This window comes from Micropterus dolomieu, linkage group LG05 (assembly GCF_021292245.1).
Source record: "Micropterus dolomieu isolate WLL.071019.BEF.003 ecotype Adirondacks linkage group LG05, ASM2129224v1, whole genome shotgun sequence".
NCBI lineage: Eukaryota > Metazoa > Chordata > Actinopteri > Centrarchiformes > Centrarchidae > Micropterus > Micropterus dolomieu.
In genome coordinates, this window is record NC_060154.1 from 9,219,301 (window position 1) to 9,240,047 (window position 20,747).

A 20,747-nucleotide genomic window follows, 5' to 3' on the forward strand; every position below is an offset into this window, starting at 1 on the left:
CAATATTTTATTGGGTAAAATGTCTTAGAAAGCGAAGCAGGGATGATCACTTCGGTCAGTTCCGGGTTTTCAGGTAGGCACTTTGCTTCATTGCATCACTTATAGGAGGTGCAAGTTAACCACTATCTGGTTGCACCAAAGCAACTAGACTGGAATTCCCCTTGATTGCCTGACAGACATTTAATTTCCAAACAGCTTGGCCTATAGCATAAGACACAGTTTTTGCATCTTCACACTGCAGCACAGCTATCTTCTTGTGCTACAATGGTCTGCCAGCATTGTTTTCTCTCTCTGCCTCTGAAAGGAGTTGAGAGTTGATTGCTGTTGGGTCTTTTGATATCAGAGAAATAAACAGCACTCTCCCTGGTGTCTTGAGTTCAGCAGGAGATAAACCTTTTCCCTGATGAATGCTCAGAAAGTCAGGGTGAGTGGGATGGTTAGAAAGCAGACAGAGTGAAGGGAGACAATATCGGTTGTCTTTTCTCACCTCTTCTCAGTTTACAGGCACAATCTTGGTAAATCATATTTGGTGCTGATTCTTGACAGGCTGTATTCATTCACTGACCAAAGGCTGTTTGCTAGTGCCTGTCTGATGAGGCTCAGTATGTCTAAAGGTGTGGTTATACTTGGACCATAATTTTTATCTTGAGGACATATTGGCTTGAATAAATATGATGATTGATTATACCATAATGCTGCTGAGATACAGAAATGTTTTCTCTGACTGGCAATAATGGTCTGTTGTTTTTTTGTTTTTTTTTATCAATATCAACTTTTTTTATATAGCACAATGCTGCTTTGGACTATGGTGACAACATTGATATATGTCTGTCTATTTATTTACTAATTTATTAGGCTATGTTTATTATGAAAGATGTTTTTTTATTTAACGTGTGCTAATCTACGTGTCTCGCAATTGCCCCGTGGGGATAAATAAAGTGTTCTGAAATTGAAATTGAAATTCAAAAGTTAAAACAACCAAGGTTGAACAAGGTGCTTTGCAAGCTAAAAGTACAACAATAAAACATTATTAGAGTATACATTAGATCATAGACTATATGATATAATGATAAAAATATGGCCTGGGATAGTAACATTCTTTACTTGAAGGAAAAGCCGGAGAAGAGAGATGTGTTTTAATAATGATTTAAAGCGTTTGAGAGTGGGGGAGGTTCTGATATGGAATGGCAAGTTGTTCCACAGGTTAGGGGCAGCTACACCAAAGGCTTGATCGCCTCTGTTTTTTGAGCACCATCATGAGGTTGATATTTGTGGTTCAGAGTGAAATATCTCAACAACTACTGGATGGCTGAACAGATAGTTTGCTGTAGACATTCGCAATCCTGTGATCATCTCGTGCCATCATCCAGTTAAAATTTCCGTTTGTCTAATACTAGCATCACAAAACTAGCATTGCTTTAGATGCATTCTTGTTTAAACTATCAATCACTGACTTGTATTTTGTTGCGTAGCTCTGAATATTGAATGTAAAGATCAAATATGACCATTAATTGTCTTGGAGTCACTCAGTTGGAGAGAGAAAGCTTCAGTATGCTGGCTGAGTGAGTTAGCTCCAGGCTAGATGCTAGCATTGTCACTATACCAAAAATATTTAATGTTAACATATTGTGTAGTGTGCTAGTAATATCGTAACAGTAACCCCACACTGTGTGACATGTTTAGTAGATTCGCAGTATAGCCGAGGCTTTGGTGATGATAGTGTGGTGAAAACACCCAATGTAAAGCTTGTATATATTCAGATGTTAGTCATAACATTTTATTTTTTCCGTGGAGTTAATTTTAAATATTAAACACAGGATTTTGCTTTTAGGATCAGTGACAGCAGGTGTTACAGTTTCAGACCGTTATTTGGATATTTGTATTATGACTAATGGTTCTTTTTTTGGGTTTTGTCTTAGTTTTGTTTTATTCTGTAAGGTATTTGTTAGTTGATACCATACAGAATTGTCAACTCGTTGCACTCCATTTCCATCTTCAGTCTGACATGAACTCTAATTTTCGTGGGAGATTTTCCTAACCAGATTCTGTTTTCCTAACCAGATTCTGTTTTCCTAACCAGTCACTAGAGACCAATGTATCTGCCAATGTATCTAACAGTGATGTGTAGCCATACCAACATACTACTGGAGCAAAGTAAACGGTCCCAAATTTTAACTGATTTAGATTCATCATGTCTATAGTAGTCACCCTTGTTGTTATTACTCCTCCTTGGCTCCAGCGCATATCTTGACAACGGTGTTAGTCCCACCTGTGTCTAAGCCTTAGTACCCCGTGGGGCTCATTAGACTTTATTAACTGAAACTGCTGTTTCATATCATGATGCCAGACCGGAATCAGTGAACTTGGAGTGGGTGGATGCAAAGATCTGGGCCCAGGCAAAGATATTGGTCCTATCAAAGGAAAATTAATAGAAATGCTGTCTGAAACCATAGGGACACTTCTTGGGAATTACAATATGTAGACAAGACGTCAATTAGGAAAGTAACGAGTCTGGCCACATGAAAACATAATACAAGAAAGTGCCCAAAACTTTGTTGATACCCTCAAGCTTTTGTTGACTGGCTTCTTCTTCAGAGCCATGGAGCACACAACCAATTACCAAGCCACAAACACTTCTGTAAAGGCTGATGCTTTTTCGAGCCCAAGTTTTACCTCTCCAGACATCAGCAATGGAGGTTGATCTAAATAAGGGGGAAGGTAAGTTGAAAAGAAAGAAGCAGTTGAATAAGAAGTGCTCCCTGTTTTGCATTTATATTTGAATGGAATAGATGGCTGTGCCGAGCCAATGCGTTATCTGACAATAACCTGCTGAGCAGTCTTTTTGCTTGAATATTCAAACAAGCAAGAACGCTCGTGCACACGCTTGCAGCCGAGCAGTTACTCAGTTGAAGTCTTCCATGATGACTCCTCTTGCTCTCTCTTTGACCCATTCGGATCTTCTTACTATTACCCTTCCTCCCTGCTTCCCTATTGGCTCTCAGCACATTATAGGGTGCCAATGACAGATATTAATTATACATATGTAGCCTCTCATATGTAGGCTATAGCCCTGCAAGGCCTTCCCTCTTCTTTGCCAAGCAGGGCAGAACCCAGAGGCAAGAACTATGAGGCAGGAAACGGTAAAGTTAACCTGTTACATAATGAAAACACAAACAGAACTTGTCTTACTTTCAATTTGCTCTTGATATACAGTGCAATACATTGTTTTAATCATAATTTGATTGCAGTTATGATTACACCAAAATTTAAATTGACAACAGGCAACATCCTGCTGTGAAATCTTGTTATAAGTCCCCTTTGTTAAAAAAACATGATCTATGCCTGAGGTTGTGAATGAGCCCAGCCAAGGTCTCCTCGTGGCAGATGGGATGGTCCTGGGCAGGGTGGAGGAGCACACCACCTACCCCCTGGCTTTGGTCCTGGATCTATTTCTGGGTTACTGGATTGTTATATGCTGTGCTGAAAGGTGAATGATAAAATAAATTATTTTGTTGATTTGCTTAAAAGCAGCATGGAGGGAGATTTAAGATTATTGTAATGACATCAGACTTAAAAAGGATCTGCCACAGCCACGAGGAGGGACACCTTAAATATAATGACAGGCTTAAACTGTATTTCTGTTTACAGTTTAAAATGCTGTTTTACCTTTTTGCTATACATTATTCATAGAACAGATATCAGATGATTAAAGCTGTAACACTTAGTCCGTTAATCAATCGACAGAAAATGAGTCTGAAACCATTTTAATAATAGATAAATTAAGTCATTTATCAAGCAAAGGTATCAAACGTTGGCTGGTCCCGGCTTCTCAAATGTGAGGATTTGCTGCTTTTCTCTTTTATATTGTTGTAAATTGAATATCTTTTGGTTTTGGGCAGTTGGCTGGAGAAAACAAGCGACTAATTGTTATTTTCTTTCATCCCCCAATTGTTTTGTTGGTTGTCTTAGTTAGGGATGTACCAATCTGACTTTTATATACCAATACCTGAGTTTTGGGTATCAGCTGATGCCGAGTACCAATCCGATACCAGTGTAAAATTAATAAGCTGTATTCCTCACTGTGAGGAAGAGAGGAAGAGACTGGGAATCATTATTTTATGTGTAAGGCAACATCAAGCATTACTTTCTAACTGCTATGTTAGCAAAATATTCTTTTCTACCGGCGCACTGCTGACCCATCGCGTTGTACGTGTGTAATTTAATTGAACAGATCAATGTCACCGAGACCCAATCCAGCTATTTAAGTTAGTATTGGGCCGAAATCGGTATCGAATCGGTGCATCCCTTGGCTTAAAAGTAGCTTGGAGAGTTTTTCAAGGTGGGATAATTTCATAACAGAATAAAGGAGGAAAATGTATTTGCTTAAAGTCTTACAGTATAATCATTAAATCATTTAACAAATATCAGATATACTGTGTGTAGCAGCACAAAAGAGAAGTTTTGTTAAGAGGATACTAAGAATATAAAATAATCTAACTGTAACAGAATTAAGAGGTGGAAATTTGTGCTCAGTCTGTCAGTAAGAAAACAATAAACTGCTGTGTTAGACTCAGCTCTGTCTTAATTCACAGCTGCACTTCTGCAGACATGCTCATCTCTAGCTGTGTATGGACCTCCAACGTGTATTGTGAGAGTGTTTGTTGTCACGCTGTGCACTCGACCACTGGTCATGCCAGGGCTTGGAAGTGATGCCCGCCTGGCACATTGTCATAGACTGGACTGGAGCTGTATGCTGCAGTGACAAAAGCGCATTCAGGCCAGGACAATGGGGAGCTGACGGCCTGGGTTGTGGTTATCACTCTGCTTCTCTCTTTCTCACTGCCTCCTGTCTATTGTGCTTGCTGTCTCACTGTTTCTGTCATTCCGTCTCTGCTACTAACGGCTCCAGCACACGTTCACCAAGCAGCCTGTTAATCGCTTTTAAGAGAATATGTCTGTGCCGTACTTCTGAAGCTGCTTTAGTCATTAAATGCAGGGTGTAACTCTGTCATCAAGTTAGCGTTGATGTGATTATTGGTTTCAGTGTGTCATTGTTGAGTGCAGGCTCTGGTTTTAGTACTTGTATTGACGCATTTGGCTTTGTGAGCTGTGCTGACGATTTGTTGATGATTGTAGCAATCATCTTTCTCTTCACAATAGCCACACAATGAATCACCACCAAGATACTGTACAGTGTTTCCCACAGATTGACAGCGTAACTGGGGGGACGACAGTCGACTGTCACAGGTGTTATGCCGAATTTTGCATGCCTGCCGAGAATTATATGAAAATGCATTAAAGTTCTGTTTTTAAGCGCTATACTATTCTTTGTGGGGTTCATCTATAGTGATCATTTATCACTAATGTATTTCATGAACGTTAAGAATCGTTAATATATTATTACACTTAGTAAAAGTACCATTTCTTGAGATTCAGCAAAAACATGTGGCGTTAACCGCGTTCAAACAGCGTCTTTAAAGGACCTTAAGAAGTGAATTGCGTAATTCGGCAAAATAGATATTGTAGGCTACCTACTGAAATTTGCATCCACCTCTTTTCTCAGTATAGCAGCGCGTTACCCCCTGCGAGGTGTCACGTCACTAGACCTCGTGGGAGCAAGGCCTGATCATTGTTATAAACTCAGACAGGAGAGGCGCTTCCCCACGCATGGGTAAAGGTGGGGTTAGTTGATGATGCAATAGACAGTCCTACGTAAACCAGACCATCTCATTTAACAACGGTCGGTTCGACCCATAGGTTCGGCCTTTTGTGGCCGTATTCCTTCGTAGGCCGTGAAGGCCACACCCTTCGAAGGATGCGGTCCCTGAATTGAGACCGAGGCTGTTCGCTCGGGAGTACAAACTTCCAGGAACTGCATATTCCTGCATATAAAACTCTTAAAACTACTATATGTGACACAAGAACAGCAGTATTATACAGTTCTGAATTTTCTCATCCGACATTTCTGCTTTTTGGCAGCGAAATGCATCCTGGGATATCTGGCGATCCGAAGTCCATACAAGTCACCACCGATGCAGGCTCTGTAAAACGGGCGGACCGAGAACACATCTGGGTATTTGACTGTACTTGGCTTGATGCAGACTTTTGAATTGGAACAGTACTTTGGCTGCGACTTATGACGTTTCACAAGTCCACAAGAACACAAGTACAGACAAGAATGCAGATGGAGAAACAGCTCAAAACACAGCTACAGTAAGCTCACGCAGTCTACCGGAAGTAGATTGTGTCTGACTTGACGGTGCTGTTTTTATTCCCCTAGGCTAGTGTTTCTCAACGGGGGCGTTCCAAAGACGATGGGGGGCGCTGGAAGCAATATTTTGTAAAGGGGGCGCTGAGCTGCTTTTGGGGGGCGTTCGTTAGTTGGAAATTCCAGTATAATTGTATATAGCTGTGCCACAGTTACATTCTGTGGGAAACACTGAGGTATGATAAGTTATTAACAGATGAGCTAATAAAGTCCAGTCAATAACTGAATTAAAACGGATTAATTTATTACTGAGATGAAAAGGGGCCACAATCACATTTAAGTAGGTTACTTCCCCATAAAAGAGGAAGTAAGACTTAATCGTGTGTTGACTCAGCAGGGATGATATTAAATAAGTTGATCTACAGGAGAAAAATATTTAAAAGCAATAAGAATGCCAGAGAGCCTCACTAGATTATATTCTATTATAATTATATATTTTGAATTGTCACCTGCCACCTGAATTTTTAGACATTTCCACCATAAATTGGTGCAGAAAAGGCATGAAAAAAATTTCCATGAAAACAGTATCTGGCTTCATACACAGTTTCTGGGAGGAACATTCACTTAAATATAATTACTTTTCACATGGCTTTTTTTGTTACCTTTTCCATGTTTTTATTAATCAACAATATTCAGGGCAAATAGCAAACTTCTTTTTTGATGGGGGGGCGGTAAGCGACCTGGATAATGGATAGGGGGGCGCTGGCCCAAAAAAGGTTGAGAAGTGTAAGAAGAGTAGGCACATAGTTTTGTTCAAGATCGGATGTGCTCAGTGCGGAGTTTGTCTCGACCCTCCTGCACTGTGATTGGACTGCTGGGTAAAAAGTGACAGTGACGCTCCTGGCGTTTTTACCAGCTAGTAAAAACGCGGCGCTCCCATTGGAATGAATTGAAAAAAACGCTTTGGTGGACACGGGCTCTAAGATTGGGGTCTGATTAGGGCTGAATGATTTTGGAAAATAATCTAATTGCGATTTTATTTTGCTATTAATTTTTAAGCTCTTTACCTTCTGTATTATTCAAAACGGACAAGCAGTAAATCCGTGTATAGTGTGACAAACACAATATTAGACAGGTTAAACATACACTGTTCTTTCTTGTGGGTCAGGCCTGTGTTGTGATGAAATTAGGTGATGCATAAATCGCTGCATGAATTATTATTATGAGCAATGGTGGAGAAGAAATATCAAATAATAATAATATGAGAACGATAATTTGAGTCAAGTCTAGAGCTGAACTATTAATTGCATTTGCGATATTATCGCGATGTGATAAAACGAGATTTTCTAAACGCAAAGGCTGCGATGACACTCTGATCACATGACACCCAAGAGTAAAGCAGTATGCAGACGAAGCATCAACTTCACATGTTACGCTGTACCTTGACTTTTTGTTATACAATGGCCTTAAGCTTGACAGAAGCTGACAATGCAGAAACTTTAGTGTGACCACCATATTACCGCCACCTGCAGGTAATGCGGTGGTGGTGGGTGAAATCTTTGGGCCATCCGCTGCTTTGGCGGGCAGGAAAAATGCACAACAGAAAGACACGTTTTGTTAGGTAAGCATATTGTGGCGATCAGTGCCTGCGTCACACACACAGCCACTGGTCAGCTCAGGAAATATCGATAACGGCGCTTCAGATCATACCCAGTCTGTCCTGAGTTACAGCCGGTGCGCTGCTTACCAGCGTCGGAGGCTGCGGGGGAGGGGAGGAACTCCAGTGTTGTCGGAGAATTACTAAGCTTGTCTATTAAACACGAGAGGCGTCTCTTGGTTTTATTTTTTTATTGAACCTCAAACTGAGTATTTTTTTTATGTGTACTGGGATATAGAAAGATGGACTCGGCTGACCTGATGATATTATATCATATTATTTAATGCCATGACTTGACTATGGCTGAACGATTTGGGGAAGAAATGTAATTGCGATTTTTCTGCCAGATATTGTGATTATGATTCGATTTACGATTATTATTATTAAGTTTTGCTAAAGTTCAATATACACTGCCAGTCTATTTTTGACAGAAGCCACATCAAGCAGCACAGAGCAGATGAACCAGGCAGGAATAGGAAGTACGATTTTTCAAAATAAAACACCCTTTGCTCCTGATCGTACATCAACAATAAACACAGTTAAAACAGAATGGAATTAATTTGTAACTGCATGAATGTTTAAAACGGGTCAGATGTGCTGTATAATTAACCTACATTTTAATCGCCGTTTAATCACCGACTATTGGAAAGAGAAGCTCAATTAAATGAGATACAGATGAACTGAAAGCTTGTACTAGAGCTTGACTGATCAAATTAAACCCCTTAAGTTTTATATTCATGAAAGAAACTACTAAGCGTACACAGTGAAGTCTTGCTCTAAATAACCAGTCACATCAGTGAGTCATCGCACGTTGGTAGATGTGGCAGAGTGCAGAAGACTGTCGATGGCTGTGAAGGGGAAATTAGGCCTGACACAAAATGATCTCTCCTCCACGCTTCGCCAAATCAGGTTTAAAACTAATACTGAAGGACAGACGAGTCGATCTGCAGTGCAGTAGACTTTCTCTGTAAGACTCCAGCTGCTCTCTACATTCAGTCTGTTCGTCCTTGTCTTGCTTCTCTCAGTGCCTCACACCTGCACATGAGAAATAGAAATGCATTGCTTGTATCTCAAATAGTAATGACTTCAAAGATGTTTTTTAAAAAACATGTATAGACACTAGAGGTGCAACAAATAATGGATTTTATTATTACTGATTAATCTGTAATCAGTATCTTTGTGATTAATTGTCCTAAATAGTGAAAATGTCTATCATGGTTCCCCAGGGTGATGTCTTCAAATGATTTGTTTTGTCCAACCAATAGTCCAAAACCCAAAGATGTTCAAAATACAATAAGCAAATCCTCACAGTTTAGAAATAGGAACCAAGATTTTTGACATTTTAGTCTGTCATCTGTCTGTCGGCTGGTCGGTCCACCATTTTGTACCCAACCTGAAACATCTCAGCAGCTATATGATGGATTGCTACGACATTTTGTTCAGACATTCATGGTTGTCGGGATGAATCCTACTGACCTTTCCTGTAGCAACACCATGACATTTGTGATTTTGAGTGAAATATCTAGACAGTCATTGGATGGATTGCCAGGAAATTGAGTGCAGGTATTACTGTTGCCCTCAGGATGAATTGTAATCTATTTGGTAATCCCTTTTAAGTTAGCCCCATCACCTGATTGATTTTTAATGTGTCTAATACTCAATAACTGCAAAAATAATGACATTCCCATTAACTTCAGCTGTAGTTTATGTTTAGTGCTAACATGCTAAAACTAAGATGGCAAACGCGGTAAATATTATAACTTCTCGTAAGCATTTTAGCTTTGTCGTGTTAGCATGTTCATATTTGCATTTATCTTAAGGATTACTGCGCCAAAGTACAGCCTATCAGTGTTGTTTATTAATAAATTACTTCAATTATTATCATCTGACAATGTAGTAATCATACTACACTATTTGCCAACACAAATGGACACTCACAGTTTATAAGCTGAAATAGCAATAATAATCAATTTTTAGCAATTTAAAATACAATAAATATAATAATCACTCTTTGATGTATGTCTCTCTAAACCTGGCTTTGAATATTTGCTGAATGTTTTAAGGGACACCTTTTTATCTGTCTCAATTATGCCATAGCTACTATGTCACTTCAGTTGTTGTCATTTTTTCATCTTGTCCTTCACCTGGTTTCGCTTTGCGTCATGTTTACCTGTCTGATTCTGCAGTATGACTCTGTGATTTGTTTTATCTCTGAGCCTTAACAAATCCACCCACCCACCTTGCCTCAGTCCTCTACATTTTTCACCTCTACCTGTCCTTTTTCTTTTTCGCTCTATTCCTGTGTGTCATTTTCTCTCTCCCTCCTGCATTGCTCCCTGAGCTTGTGACAAATGTGCCTGTCCAGAGGTTAGTGAAGCATCTTTATTCTACACTCGGCTGTATCATTACATTTAACCCAGTTCCATTTTTGTTTTGCTCTATGAGCCAGAGAAGAAGACTGTTATTCAACGTTTTCAGCGACAGTGTTAAGAAAGACAGAGGTAGTAATTCCTGTCCACCCTCTCTCATCCTTTCTCTTAGCCAGAGGAGGGAGAGAGGTAGGTGGAGGTTGTGACGAGGCACCAGTTTGTGTTGACCCACCCTCCCTCCTTTTCTTCAGAGAGATGTCTGCTAGTAAATCCCTCTTTGGCAAAAGAAAGAGGAAAGGGAAATAAAAACAGAAATTCTTAGGATGGGCGGAGGGGATGCACTATTTATTTCCTGCAGGAATAAAACAGGTTGTGGATAGTTTTTGTCTGTGGATAAGACTTTCTTTCTCTCCTCCCCATCTGCTTTTCTCAAGTCCTAATTTTCCATGGCAGCCATCTGTGTGTTGTCAGGCAGGGTGATGGTGGCAGAAGTTAATGTGTCTCCTTTGATAAAGCTGATTGCCTTATCTCTCTGATTGAGCAACTGCCTGTCTATTAAGGATAGGATTCTCCCCTCAAACCTTGTGTATCTTTATTTTTTTTTTTACTTTACTATCTGCGTGACTATGCTGCTGCTCTGTCTCGCCACACTGTCTCTCTGCTCATCTGTCTGCTTGTATGACTCTTTGACCTGTCACACATAATCATCTAGCATAACAATCAAGGGTCGATCAAGCATGATTGCATGTAAACAGATTGGCAGGGAAACAGGATTACAAGACATGGATAGTAGGCATTTTAAATTACTCTTGCTGTTAATGGGAAAGAAGTGTCTGAATAGCTATTTCTAAACCACAGAATATTTCTTAAAAAGTGTTCTCCATGCTGTAGGAGCATCCAACACTTTGGATTGATTGCCATGAAAATTGGGACACTCATTCATGGTCCCCAGAGGATGAGTCTTACTAACTGTATGATGCTCTGACTTTTCCTTTAGCGCCACCATGAGGTTCACATTTGTGGTTTTGCCTCTTAGTCCTGTTTATTATTTACGCCCTGATAAAGATACTCTTAGGTCGAAACTGGTTGATTATCTATCTATCTATCTATCTATCTATCTATCTATCTATCATAATACCTGCACCTTCACTATTTAACATTTAAAATAAAGATTAGATAACAATGGGGACGTCAATTTGGACTGAATATTACAGATGAAGAGTTTCTTCCTCACCAGTCCTAGTTTTACTTTTGCAACAACGACCAGACTGATTTTCTAAGAATCCTGGTTCAGCAATAACTTTGCTGCCTTTTTCTTAAGACACCATGACTACATCCAATTAACTGTAATTTTATTCAATTTGGAAGAAACTGATTCTGTGATTGTTGAAGATGGAAGCACTGAGTCATTTCTCATGTTTATTAAGCTCAACTCACCCACATTTTACATACATGTTTTGAAGTGATTTTTGTGTTTTGTCTATGTTGAGACTGTACTTTGCACGCAAGCTTTTAAAGCCTTGTTAATAGTGACCTAATTCAACAAAGATTCCTGTTAGAGATGCACCTGTATAGAATTTCAGGGCTAACAGTAGTAACTGATACTTGTCTCTTTGTTGTGGACAGTAGACCTTTTTCATGGGGCATTACAGGAAAAGATGAAGCAAGTTTGGTTAACGATGGCTCAGTTCCATCAAGTGTACCAGTTAACCATGACAGTGAGTCAGCATGCGGTAGGTTGAGATTTGCTGCTGTGGTTAAACCATATGTGCATGGGGACACGCACAGCAAGACCAAAATGTGTGTGGGCATTTAATTTCTGAATAAATGACCTTGAGCATGACACATCAAGGTCATAGTGTGTCCCACTTCTTCTCTGGGCTTTGCTTACCTCAGAGCTGATTTCAGCTGAATGTGTAGTTGGAAACAGATAGAGAATGCTGGGTGTCAGCTACTTCTATACATCCCACTGTGCCAGTGCACACCTCTCTCTGTCTTTGTGTTTCTGGATCATGCTGTGTCAAAACTGTAAGGATTAAAACAAAATGGCTGATTAGCTCAGATCTACATCACATTTTAATATGGCGCACCAGGCTGTCACAAGAAGAAAACAAGTGGCTCCCTCATCATCACGGTGTTTTTATCCATTGTCCTCCCTCTGTCTCCTCTTTTTGTTCTCCTGAAAACCATCAACCAACCATTGTCCCACTGCATGGGTATTAAGCCTATAAAATCAGCCCAGAAAGCATGTATTGGCAATTTGCTGGTGACCTTTAGAAATCCCACTTCACTGATTAGCTTTGTTTAAGTTCCTTTTTTGGTTTGTTTGGTTTAGAGCCTACATTTTCTGTAGAGCTGGGCAATATTTGGATTTAACGTCAATATCATGATAATATAGCGTATGTCCTGAGCTAAAATGCTGCATTAAAGTGACACTTTTCTGAACTTATTAAACTGTTGTGTAAAATATATGGTGAATCTACTTTCTCTAACTGTCCATTCAGTGTCAGTGTTTCTTTTTCCAACATTTTATTTTAAAAACATTTTATATTCAAAATGTCTTCTGAAACCAAAAATAGTTATTGCTAAAATATCATTAAGATATTGTATAAATTCAGTTGACCTTTTGTCTTGGTTTATGGCAATACACAGAATTTATTGACATTATGAATGTCTTACAGATCCAGGTTTACTCATATTGCACTTTTCACTAAATAAATCTGAATACCATATAACTATACTGAGAATAGCCTAATAACCAGTCTATGTTAAGTATAAGCTCGACCAGTCAGTCATCTCAGAGTCCAGAGGTAAAGAATCTTTTGAAATGAGCCAGTACGTGCAATGAAGTATCATGCACTTGTATTTTAAGAAATACTTGTTATAATATTGTATGTGGTACACAGATATGTATCCTACAATAATCATTATTGAAGTTGTAAATTACATCAGACAAACCTTTTCACATATATGTAAACAAAAACATTAATAACTAATTTAGTAAGGTTTTCATTATAGTGATCTTGGAATCATTTGGAAAATTCTCACAGGATACGATTATATTATTATATAATATTTCTGTCTTTCTGTATCTTTCTCCCTCATGTGCTGGGCTTACCTGCTCTGCCAAACAGAATGCAGTCTGCAGGGGCCTCCAGTCCCACTACTGAGATAATTAACAAAGTGTGTGTGTGAGAGAGTGAGAGAGAGTACAGTAAGTCTTTCTGTGTTTGTGTCAACGTGTGTTGCTGCTGCCAGGTCACCAGGCCTGAGCTGAGTCTGTGCCAATACAGGGAATGGGTTGTTGTCAGCGCACACACACATAAAGTCAGCAGAATAACAGATAACAGGAACCCTGTGTGAGGGCAGCCCTAGGGAAACACTTTCGCATTATGGATTATTTTGGAAAGGGCAGGACTTAATTTCAAGGCTTTTGCATGGGTGTATGTTGGTTTGTGTGTGTGTGCAGGGGGTCAGAAGGTGCATGCTCAGCTGCTGCTACAGTGTATTCCCTCCTGCCACCAGCCAATTAAAAATCGTCTCGTTCAAGAAAACACTGCAGTCATGCCAACTCAAACTTAAAAAAAAAAATCTTTGTGACTTTGTAGTATAGAATCAGACTTTGATAACTTAAAAGTGAGCTAAGGAGATGAATCTAATTTAGTGTAATGTCCTACAGAGCATCGTAAAATCCTATCAGAAAATGAGATTACTAAATCCACAAAAACCTCTTCAGCCTAATAATGACTTTTAGCAATCCCTTTTGATAAGGCTTCTCATTAGACAAGCCATTGCTTGACAGTTTAAAAAAATATATTGTAGTGTAATGTTATCAAAACGTAAAGCATACATATCTGCAACACGTGCTGTATAAATAAATGTATCTTCTGCTACTTTAGTAATAATCAGTGTAATGGGCCTAATTAAATGAATAGCCTGTTAATGAAAGCTGCAACATTTCTTGTATTCTAGTCTTCTAGTCTGAAACACCTAATTTCGAGAAGATTTTTCATAAAATTAAATCTGCTGGAGAATGTATGTTTTAAGTTTGCTAGTATGTCTCAGACAAAACTTTCCCATGGCCACAGTGTTTTGATTCGTAAGTGATTCCCCCCCCCCCCCCCCCCCCCCCCCCCCCCCCCCCCCCCCCCCCCCCCCCCCCCCCCATTCAGGCTAGCTGTCTCCAATCTTTCTGCTAAGCTAAACTAACTACTGTACAGATACGTGAGTAATATCAATCTTCTCATCTAAGAGAGCGCATAAGTAGGGAACTGAGCAATGTATTACACAGAGTTTAAATATGATTTAAACAAAAAGCCAGTGTCATTTGTAAAAGTTTGGCATCTAATTACAATATTTTTGGACAATATTGGCTGCTGATCTTAATATTAACCAAGACAGGGCCACCCATAAGGGGGGAAACCTTGTGGTTTGTCCTCATTACAGTTCTAAGAAATGAGCAGTCTGTTTGACATATTTACAAATTGATTGTATATTAAGTACATTGAATCAGTATTGTTATTACAAAATATTATCATTATTAGTCTTAAATCAATGTATAATTTCTCATGATAATTTAATGAAAGCAATGTTTGTCATGAGTTTATTTGAACAACCAAGTGTATTTAATGTATGACTCTGTCATGAAAACAATTTTTTAAGAAAGCAAAGAAACATATTTTCTTTGTGGAATGATGTGGAAGGATTTTTTGTTGTAGTGCTAACAGTTACTGCTGTGATGTTTTTGCACAGGACTAAAATAATAAATGCTTTCTTTTCCACAATATATTGTAGATTTTGAACAGTAAATAAACAAAAGCAACCACTCACTCGTATGAGTAGTGGTAGTCAGTCAGCAGATATAAAAAAAAAATGTGATCGTAGATGCGAGCTGATAAACTGCAGCCTCTGGCAGAATGTGAATCGGCCAATCAGAGCCGAGCACTGCAGCTACCAGTTTCACACACTGCGATCATCTCCTTGGTGGCTACCTTCGTCTTTCCTGCCTTGTTCCCTCCATCGATTTATCTCTTCTCTCCTGTATTCCTTCACTCTCCTCCCCCATCTCTCCTGTCACTCCTCCTCCCTGCTTCCTTCCTCAGCTTCCACCATTCTCTGAATTTATCCTTTGAAGCCAATTGTTAAGCTCTCCTCTGTTCTCCCTCAAGAGCTCCCTTCCTACACTGAAGGTGTCTCTGGAGATTTTATAAAGTCAGGACTCTGGAAGCTTGTTTATGTGGAATTTGCAGATATGCAGGGTTTGTTTTTATACAAAAGGCCCAAACATTTTACAGATTGTTAAAAGGAACCCAAAAGGTATCCTCCAGGTCATTCTTGCAAGCAGAAAATGGAGGTCAAACAGATTTAAAGAAGAAAAGTCTTAATGTCACCTTCTTCTCTAATGCAGCTCTACTTCTTTACAGATTGCTGTGAATCTCTGAGTGAAGATGGCCTTCTTTCAGAACAACTTCTGGGTAAGTGACTTGATAACGCCTGAAAATAAGTAATTATAATGATGGAGATTGTGCAGCAGGATACATGCATAATGATGGCTACATTGATCAGGCTTTTATACCTTGAGCTTTAACTTCGTCTAACATATTCACCTATTATAGCTAAATCACAACCACGAGTCACTCCGCTTTTCAATTATATTCTCAGGCAAGCAGCCGAGCTGCTGGCTCCCTGCTGCTGGTCAATTACGCAGGAAGCGCTTGTTGCCTCCCTCCTCCACTCACTTGCAAATAATAGATATCAATTTTGTATTCAGGCATCTGCATATTATCTGCCATTTGGAAAACAATCTCATTCATATTATTATTGTAGGCAGAAAAAGTGTCACTGTCTGCAGTTCTATTTTCACAGTTTATATTTGTTAGATTTAACTCTGTGGTACCCAGTATGTGTAACATTGTTTTGTCAGTAGTGCCAGTATGAAGTTTCAGGAGCAATACCATAACAATACTTTTTGAATAGTTTGGGGAATATGAGTTTGTTTTAAAAAGCTAACGTTATCTGGTGATGAAGGCTATGAGATGCAGTTGAAAGGCGGAAAAGGCCAATAAGTGGTCCTTGTTTAAAGATTTTTTTTATTTTACAAAATATACCAGGTTTAAAGGTCAGGTTTAAACAAAACTTTACTAAAACAAAAACTAGTTTAAAGAAAAGTTTCTTGATTTTGAATATCTGAAAGGGTGGTGATTGAACAGTGGCTTAGACACTAGTGTGTCTATGTGGTTGTGTTCTATACGAGCCTCACAAAGTTAGGATTTAGTTAGAGTGCTTTAGATTTACAAGTGTACCTAATACGCTGTAACTCAATATAATAGTTCTGTACTAGTTAATAAAGGCATTAACTTATTTTGTGCGCTACTTAATGGCGTCATTAGCAACTTTCCACAGATGTGGAAAATGGAGGAGGAAAAACGCTCTACTCATCCCCCAGTGACTTTGTCAGCTGTTACAAGGTCTCTTTCTCTCCCTCATTTTCTCCTCTAACCTCACTTCCTACTCTCCGCAGAGGAGCACACCTGGTACATCTATTTCAGGTGTGCCCTACTTTTTCTACCTCGCCTCATCAGACTTGGAAAAGTCCTCAGTAATATTTTAGCAGTTGAACTAAAATGAGGCACCCAGAGTTTAAATTCAGTCGCAGAACTTAGATTAAGGTAGGACAATGATCCATCTATGATGCATGGATATTGCAGTCTTAGCAGACAAGCAGGTCTGCAGGCAGGGAAGTGAAAAAAGCAAGCAGACAGGGAAACATGCTGCAGAATTTCAGCCAGGCAGGAAGACATGGTTAGAGAAGTGCTGTGCTTTTTGGGTCACAGAGAAGAGTGCCCACTTCCGAAAAAAATTTAAGCTAATATTGTGTGTTATTTGTGTGCCTGCATGTGTGTTGACATAGGCCTATTCATAACCCACCCATCCTGCTTTCAGACACAAATAGCTGTGTAATACAAATCACCCCTTCACTTAATTAGACAGCACAGCCACTTGGGAACAAGTCACACACACAGAGCTTCGTCTTGTTTGGCTCAAGAACTTTCACAGCCGCTCACAAAGCCTTCTCATAGCACGCTTTCCTTTCCCATTAGCTATATAAGAGCTGTGCTCATGGCCCACAATGGGGAAGCCCATCAGCTATAATTAAGTACATCCTTTGTAAATTGTTAACTGTAAAGTCTTAAGAATAGAGTTTCTTTAAGGATTGGTGCTGTTTAGTTAATCTTGGAATTTTAGAAAGAAAGATTTTATGCAACACAATATAATTTTCTTATTTGATAACGACAAAAAATTACAAGCGCTGTGTCCCAATCTCATACTACATATTAATTGTATGCAGTGTGTACTAATGGGTAGTAATGCTAATCTGTATACATTTTTTGCAGTTATATATACAAGAATTCAACATGTGTTTTTATATTATCTTATACAAAGCATTTTATACTAACAGGAAATTATACAATTCTTGTGCTATCAGATGTCAAACTACCACTTAAGTATGTCCTACATTTCCTTTGTGCACTGCAGTGTATGACAATACTGTCGTCAACAGCACACTCAAAAAAATCAAAGGCTCTTGAGTTGGCATTCTAACTGTTTTGACTTTATTCAATGACTTTTCCGGTGTGAACACAACATACTCAAAGCCTGTATAGAATTTGTATGAAGCATGGAATTAGGATACCATGAATGTGAAGCTCACTTATTCACATAAAATCAGTAATGTGAGGATCACGTTGCTGTAAATAACAGAAAAGCGGGTGCTTGAGTCTTTTCATTTGAGTCACCACTCTGCATTTGTGCCTGGGCCGCTTTACTGCAGACGGTAGCCTGATTCTGGTGGGATTTTAGTTTGGCGGAAACGCAACATAACTGAAAAATGTTTGGATCCAGTATTAAGGTGACTTGTAATGAAATTCCAGTCTATCCTCTCAGTACAGACTGTGTATTCTGTCTATGCAGTGGTGAATAGACAGTGAAAGCATGATATCCAAGGGGATAAAATGAACTATTTCAAATAATAACAGTAAAGATCAGCAAGCTCTTCTGTTTTGAGGCTATACAGTAAACAGTAGTCTTCTGTTGTCTTTTCTTAGAAATGGCTCCTTCTTTGCCTGCAGATACAAGAATGTGTGCACAAAAACACACACAAACAACGGCCAGTGGGTTTTTATTATTGCCTGCTTCTCAAGTTTAATGATGCCAACGCTGTTGACGTCCTATCACTTGGAGTCATGGTGTTTTCTCTTGGCTTGAAGAACAGTAAACGCATAGTGCAAAACTTTTTTTACTTGCCATGTCTCCCTCCCCTTCATGCCTCTGTCTCTTGTCTGATTTAATCTCGATTCCCCTGGTCCCTACTTTCGCCCTTTTCTTTCTGATTTATTCCTTGTGGATTTCTTCTTTGCCTGGTTAGATTAAGAGCCAAGATACATCGATGTAAGAGTTACTATATTTGTTTTCATGTTCTAGTGTGTGGAAAAAGATAGACAGTAGAACAAGGGAAACAGGAAACTTTCACCATGAAATGATTGTGCACAGTTTAGGTTGGGTAAAAAGATGTCAACTGTCAAAGATTTTGCTGTGTGTGATAAATTACCTTGAAATCTATATACACTGCTCAAAAAAATAAAGGGAACACTTAAACAACACAATGTAACTCCAAGTCAATCACACTCCTGTGAAATCAAACTGTCCACTTAGGATGCAACACTGATTGACAATCAATTTCACATGCTGTTGTGCAAATGGAATAGACAACAGGTGGAAATTATACGCAATTGGCAAGACACCCCCAATAAAGGAGTGGTTCTGCAGGTGGTGACCACAGAGCACTTCTCAGTTCCCATGCTTCCTGGCTGATGTTTTGGTCACTTTTGAATGCTGGTGGTGCTTTCACTTTAGTGGTAGCATGAGACGGGGTCTACAACTCACACAAGTGGCTCAGGTAGTGCAGCTCATCCAGGATGGCACATCAATGGGAGCTGTGGCAAGAAGGTTTGCTGTGTCTGTCAGCGTAGTGTCCAGAGCATGGAGGCTCTACCAGGAGACAGGCCAGTACATCAGGAGACGTGGAGGAGGCCGTAGGAGGGCAACAACCCAGCAGCAGGACCGCTACCTCCGCCTTTGTGCAAGGAGGAGCAGGAGGAGCACTGCCAGAGCCCTGCAAAATGACCTCCAGCAGGCCACAAATGTGCATGTGTCTGCTCAAATGGTTAGAAACAGACTCCATGAGTGTGGTATGATGGGCCTGATGTCCACAGGTGGGGGTTGTGCTTACAGCCCAACACTGTGCAGGATGTTTGGCATTTGCCAGAGAACACCAAGATTGGCAGATTTGCCACTGGCGCCCTGTGCTCTTCACAGATGAAAGCAGGTTCACACTGAGCACATGTAAAAGACGTGAGAGAGTCTGGAGACGCCGTGGAGAACGTTCTGCTGCCTCCTCCAGCATGACTGGTTTGGCGGTGGGTCAGTAATGGTGTGGGGTGGCATTTCTTTGGGGGGCCGCACAGCCCTCCATGTGCTCGCCAGAGGTAGCCTGACTGCCATTAGGTACTGAGATGAGATCCTCAGACCCCTTGTGAGACCATATGCTGGTGCGGTTGGCCCTGGGTTCCTCCTAATGCGAGACAATGCTAGACCTCATGTGGCTGGAGTGTGTCAGCAGTTCCTGCAAGAGGAAGACATTGATGCTATGGACTGGCCCGCCCGTTCCCCAGACCTGAATCCAACTGAGCACATCTGGGACATCATATCTCTCTCCATCCACCAACGCCACATTGCACCACAGACTGTCCAGGAGTTGGCGGATGCTTTAGTCCAGGTCTGGGAGGAGATCCCTCAGGAGACCATCTGCCACCTCATCAGGAGCCCAGGCGTTGTAGGGAGGCGATACAGGCACGTGGAGGCCACACACACTACTGAGCCTCATTGTGACTTGTTTTGAGGACATTACATCAAAGTTGGATCGGCCTGTAGTGTGGTTTTCCACTTTGATTTTGAGTGTGACTCCAAATCCAGACCTCCATGGGTTGATAAATTTGATTTCCATTGATAATTTCTGTGTGATTTTGTTGTCAGCACATTCAACTATGTAAAGAAAGGAATATTTAATGACATTATTTCATTCATTCAGATCTAGGATGTGTTATTTTAGTTTTCCCTTTATTTTTCTGAGCAGTGTATTACTACCTCTTTGATCTAAAAACAGTTTTTTATTAGAATTTTCAAGATATAAACTGCAGGTGAAAAATTTGCATATTGTGCAAAAGTTCATTTATTTCAGTAATTCAACTTAAAAGGTGAAACTAAAATATTATATAGACTCATTACATGCAAAGTGAGATATTTCAAGCCTTTATTTGATATAATTTCGATGATTATGGCTTACAGTTTATAAAAAACCCAAATTCAAAATCTCAGAAAATTAGAATATTGTGAAAAGGTTCAGTATTGTAGGCTCAAAGTGTCACACTCTAATCAGCTAATTAATCCAAAACAC

At 39.8% G+C, this 20,747-nt stretch overlaps 1 protein-coding gene across 4 annotated transcripts in view; it reads left to right on the forward strand.

The window, feature by feature from the left end:
* fcho1 (FCH and mu domain containing endocytic adaptor 1) overlaps window positions 1-20,747 on the forward strand; it is a 60,659-nt gene that overhangs the window by 1,823 nt on the left and 38,089 nt on the right. For 2 of the 4 annotated variants that reach the window (XM_046050618.1, XM_046050621.1), the window contains exon 2: window positions 15,658-15,708. In XM_046050618.1, coding sequence (XP_045906574.1) covers window positions 15,682-15,708 — 27 coding nt within the window. In that variant the 5' untranslated portion in view covers window positions 15,658-15,681. Of the gene's footprint in view, window positions 1-50; window positions 74-6,048; window positions 6,074-15,657; window positions 15,709-20,747 lie in introns of those variants that run through there. The other 2 variants (XM_046050620.1, XM_046050619.1) reach the window with 2 other exon arrangements.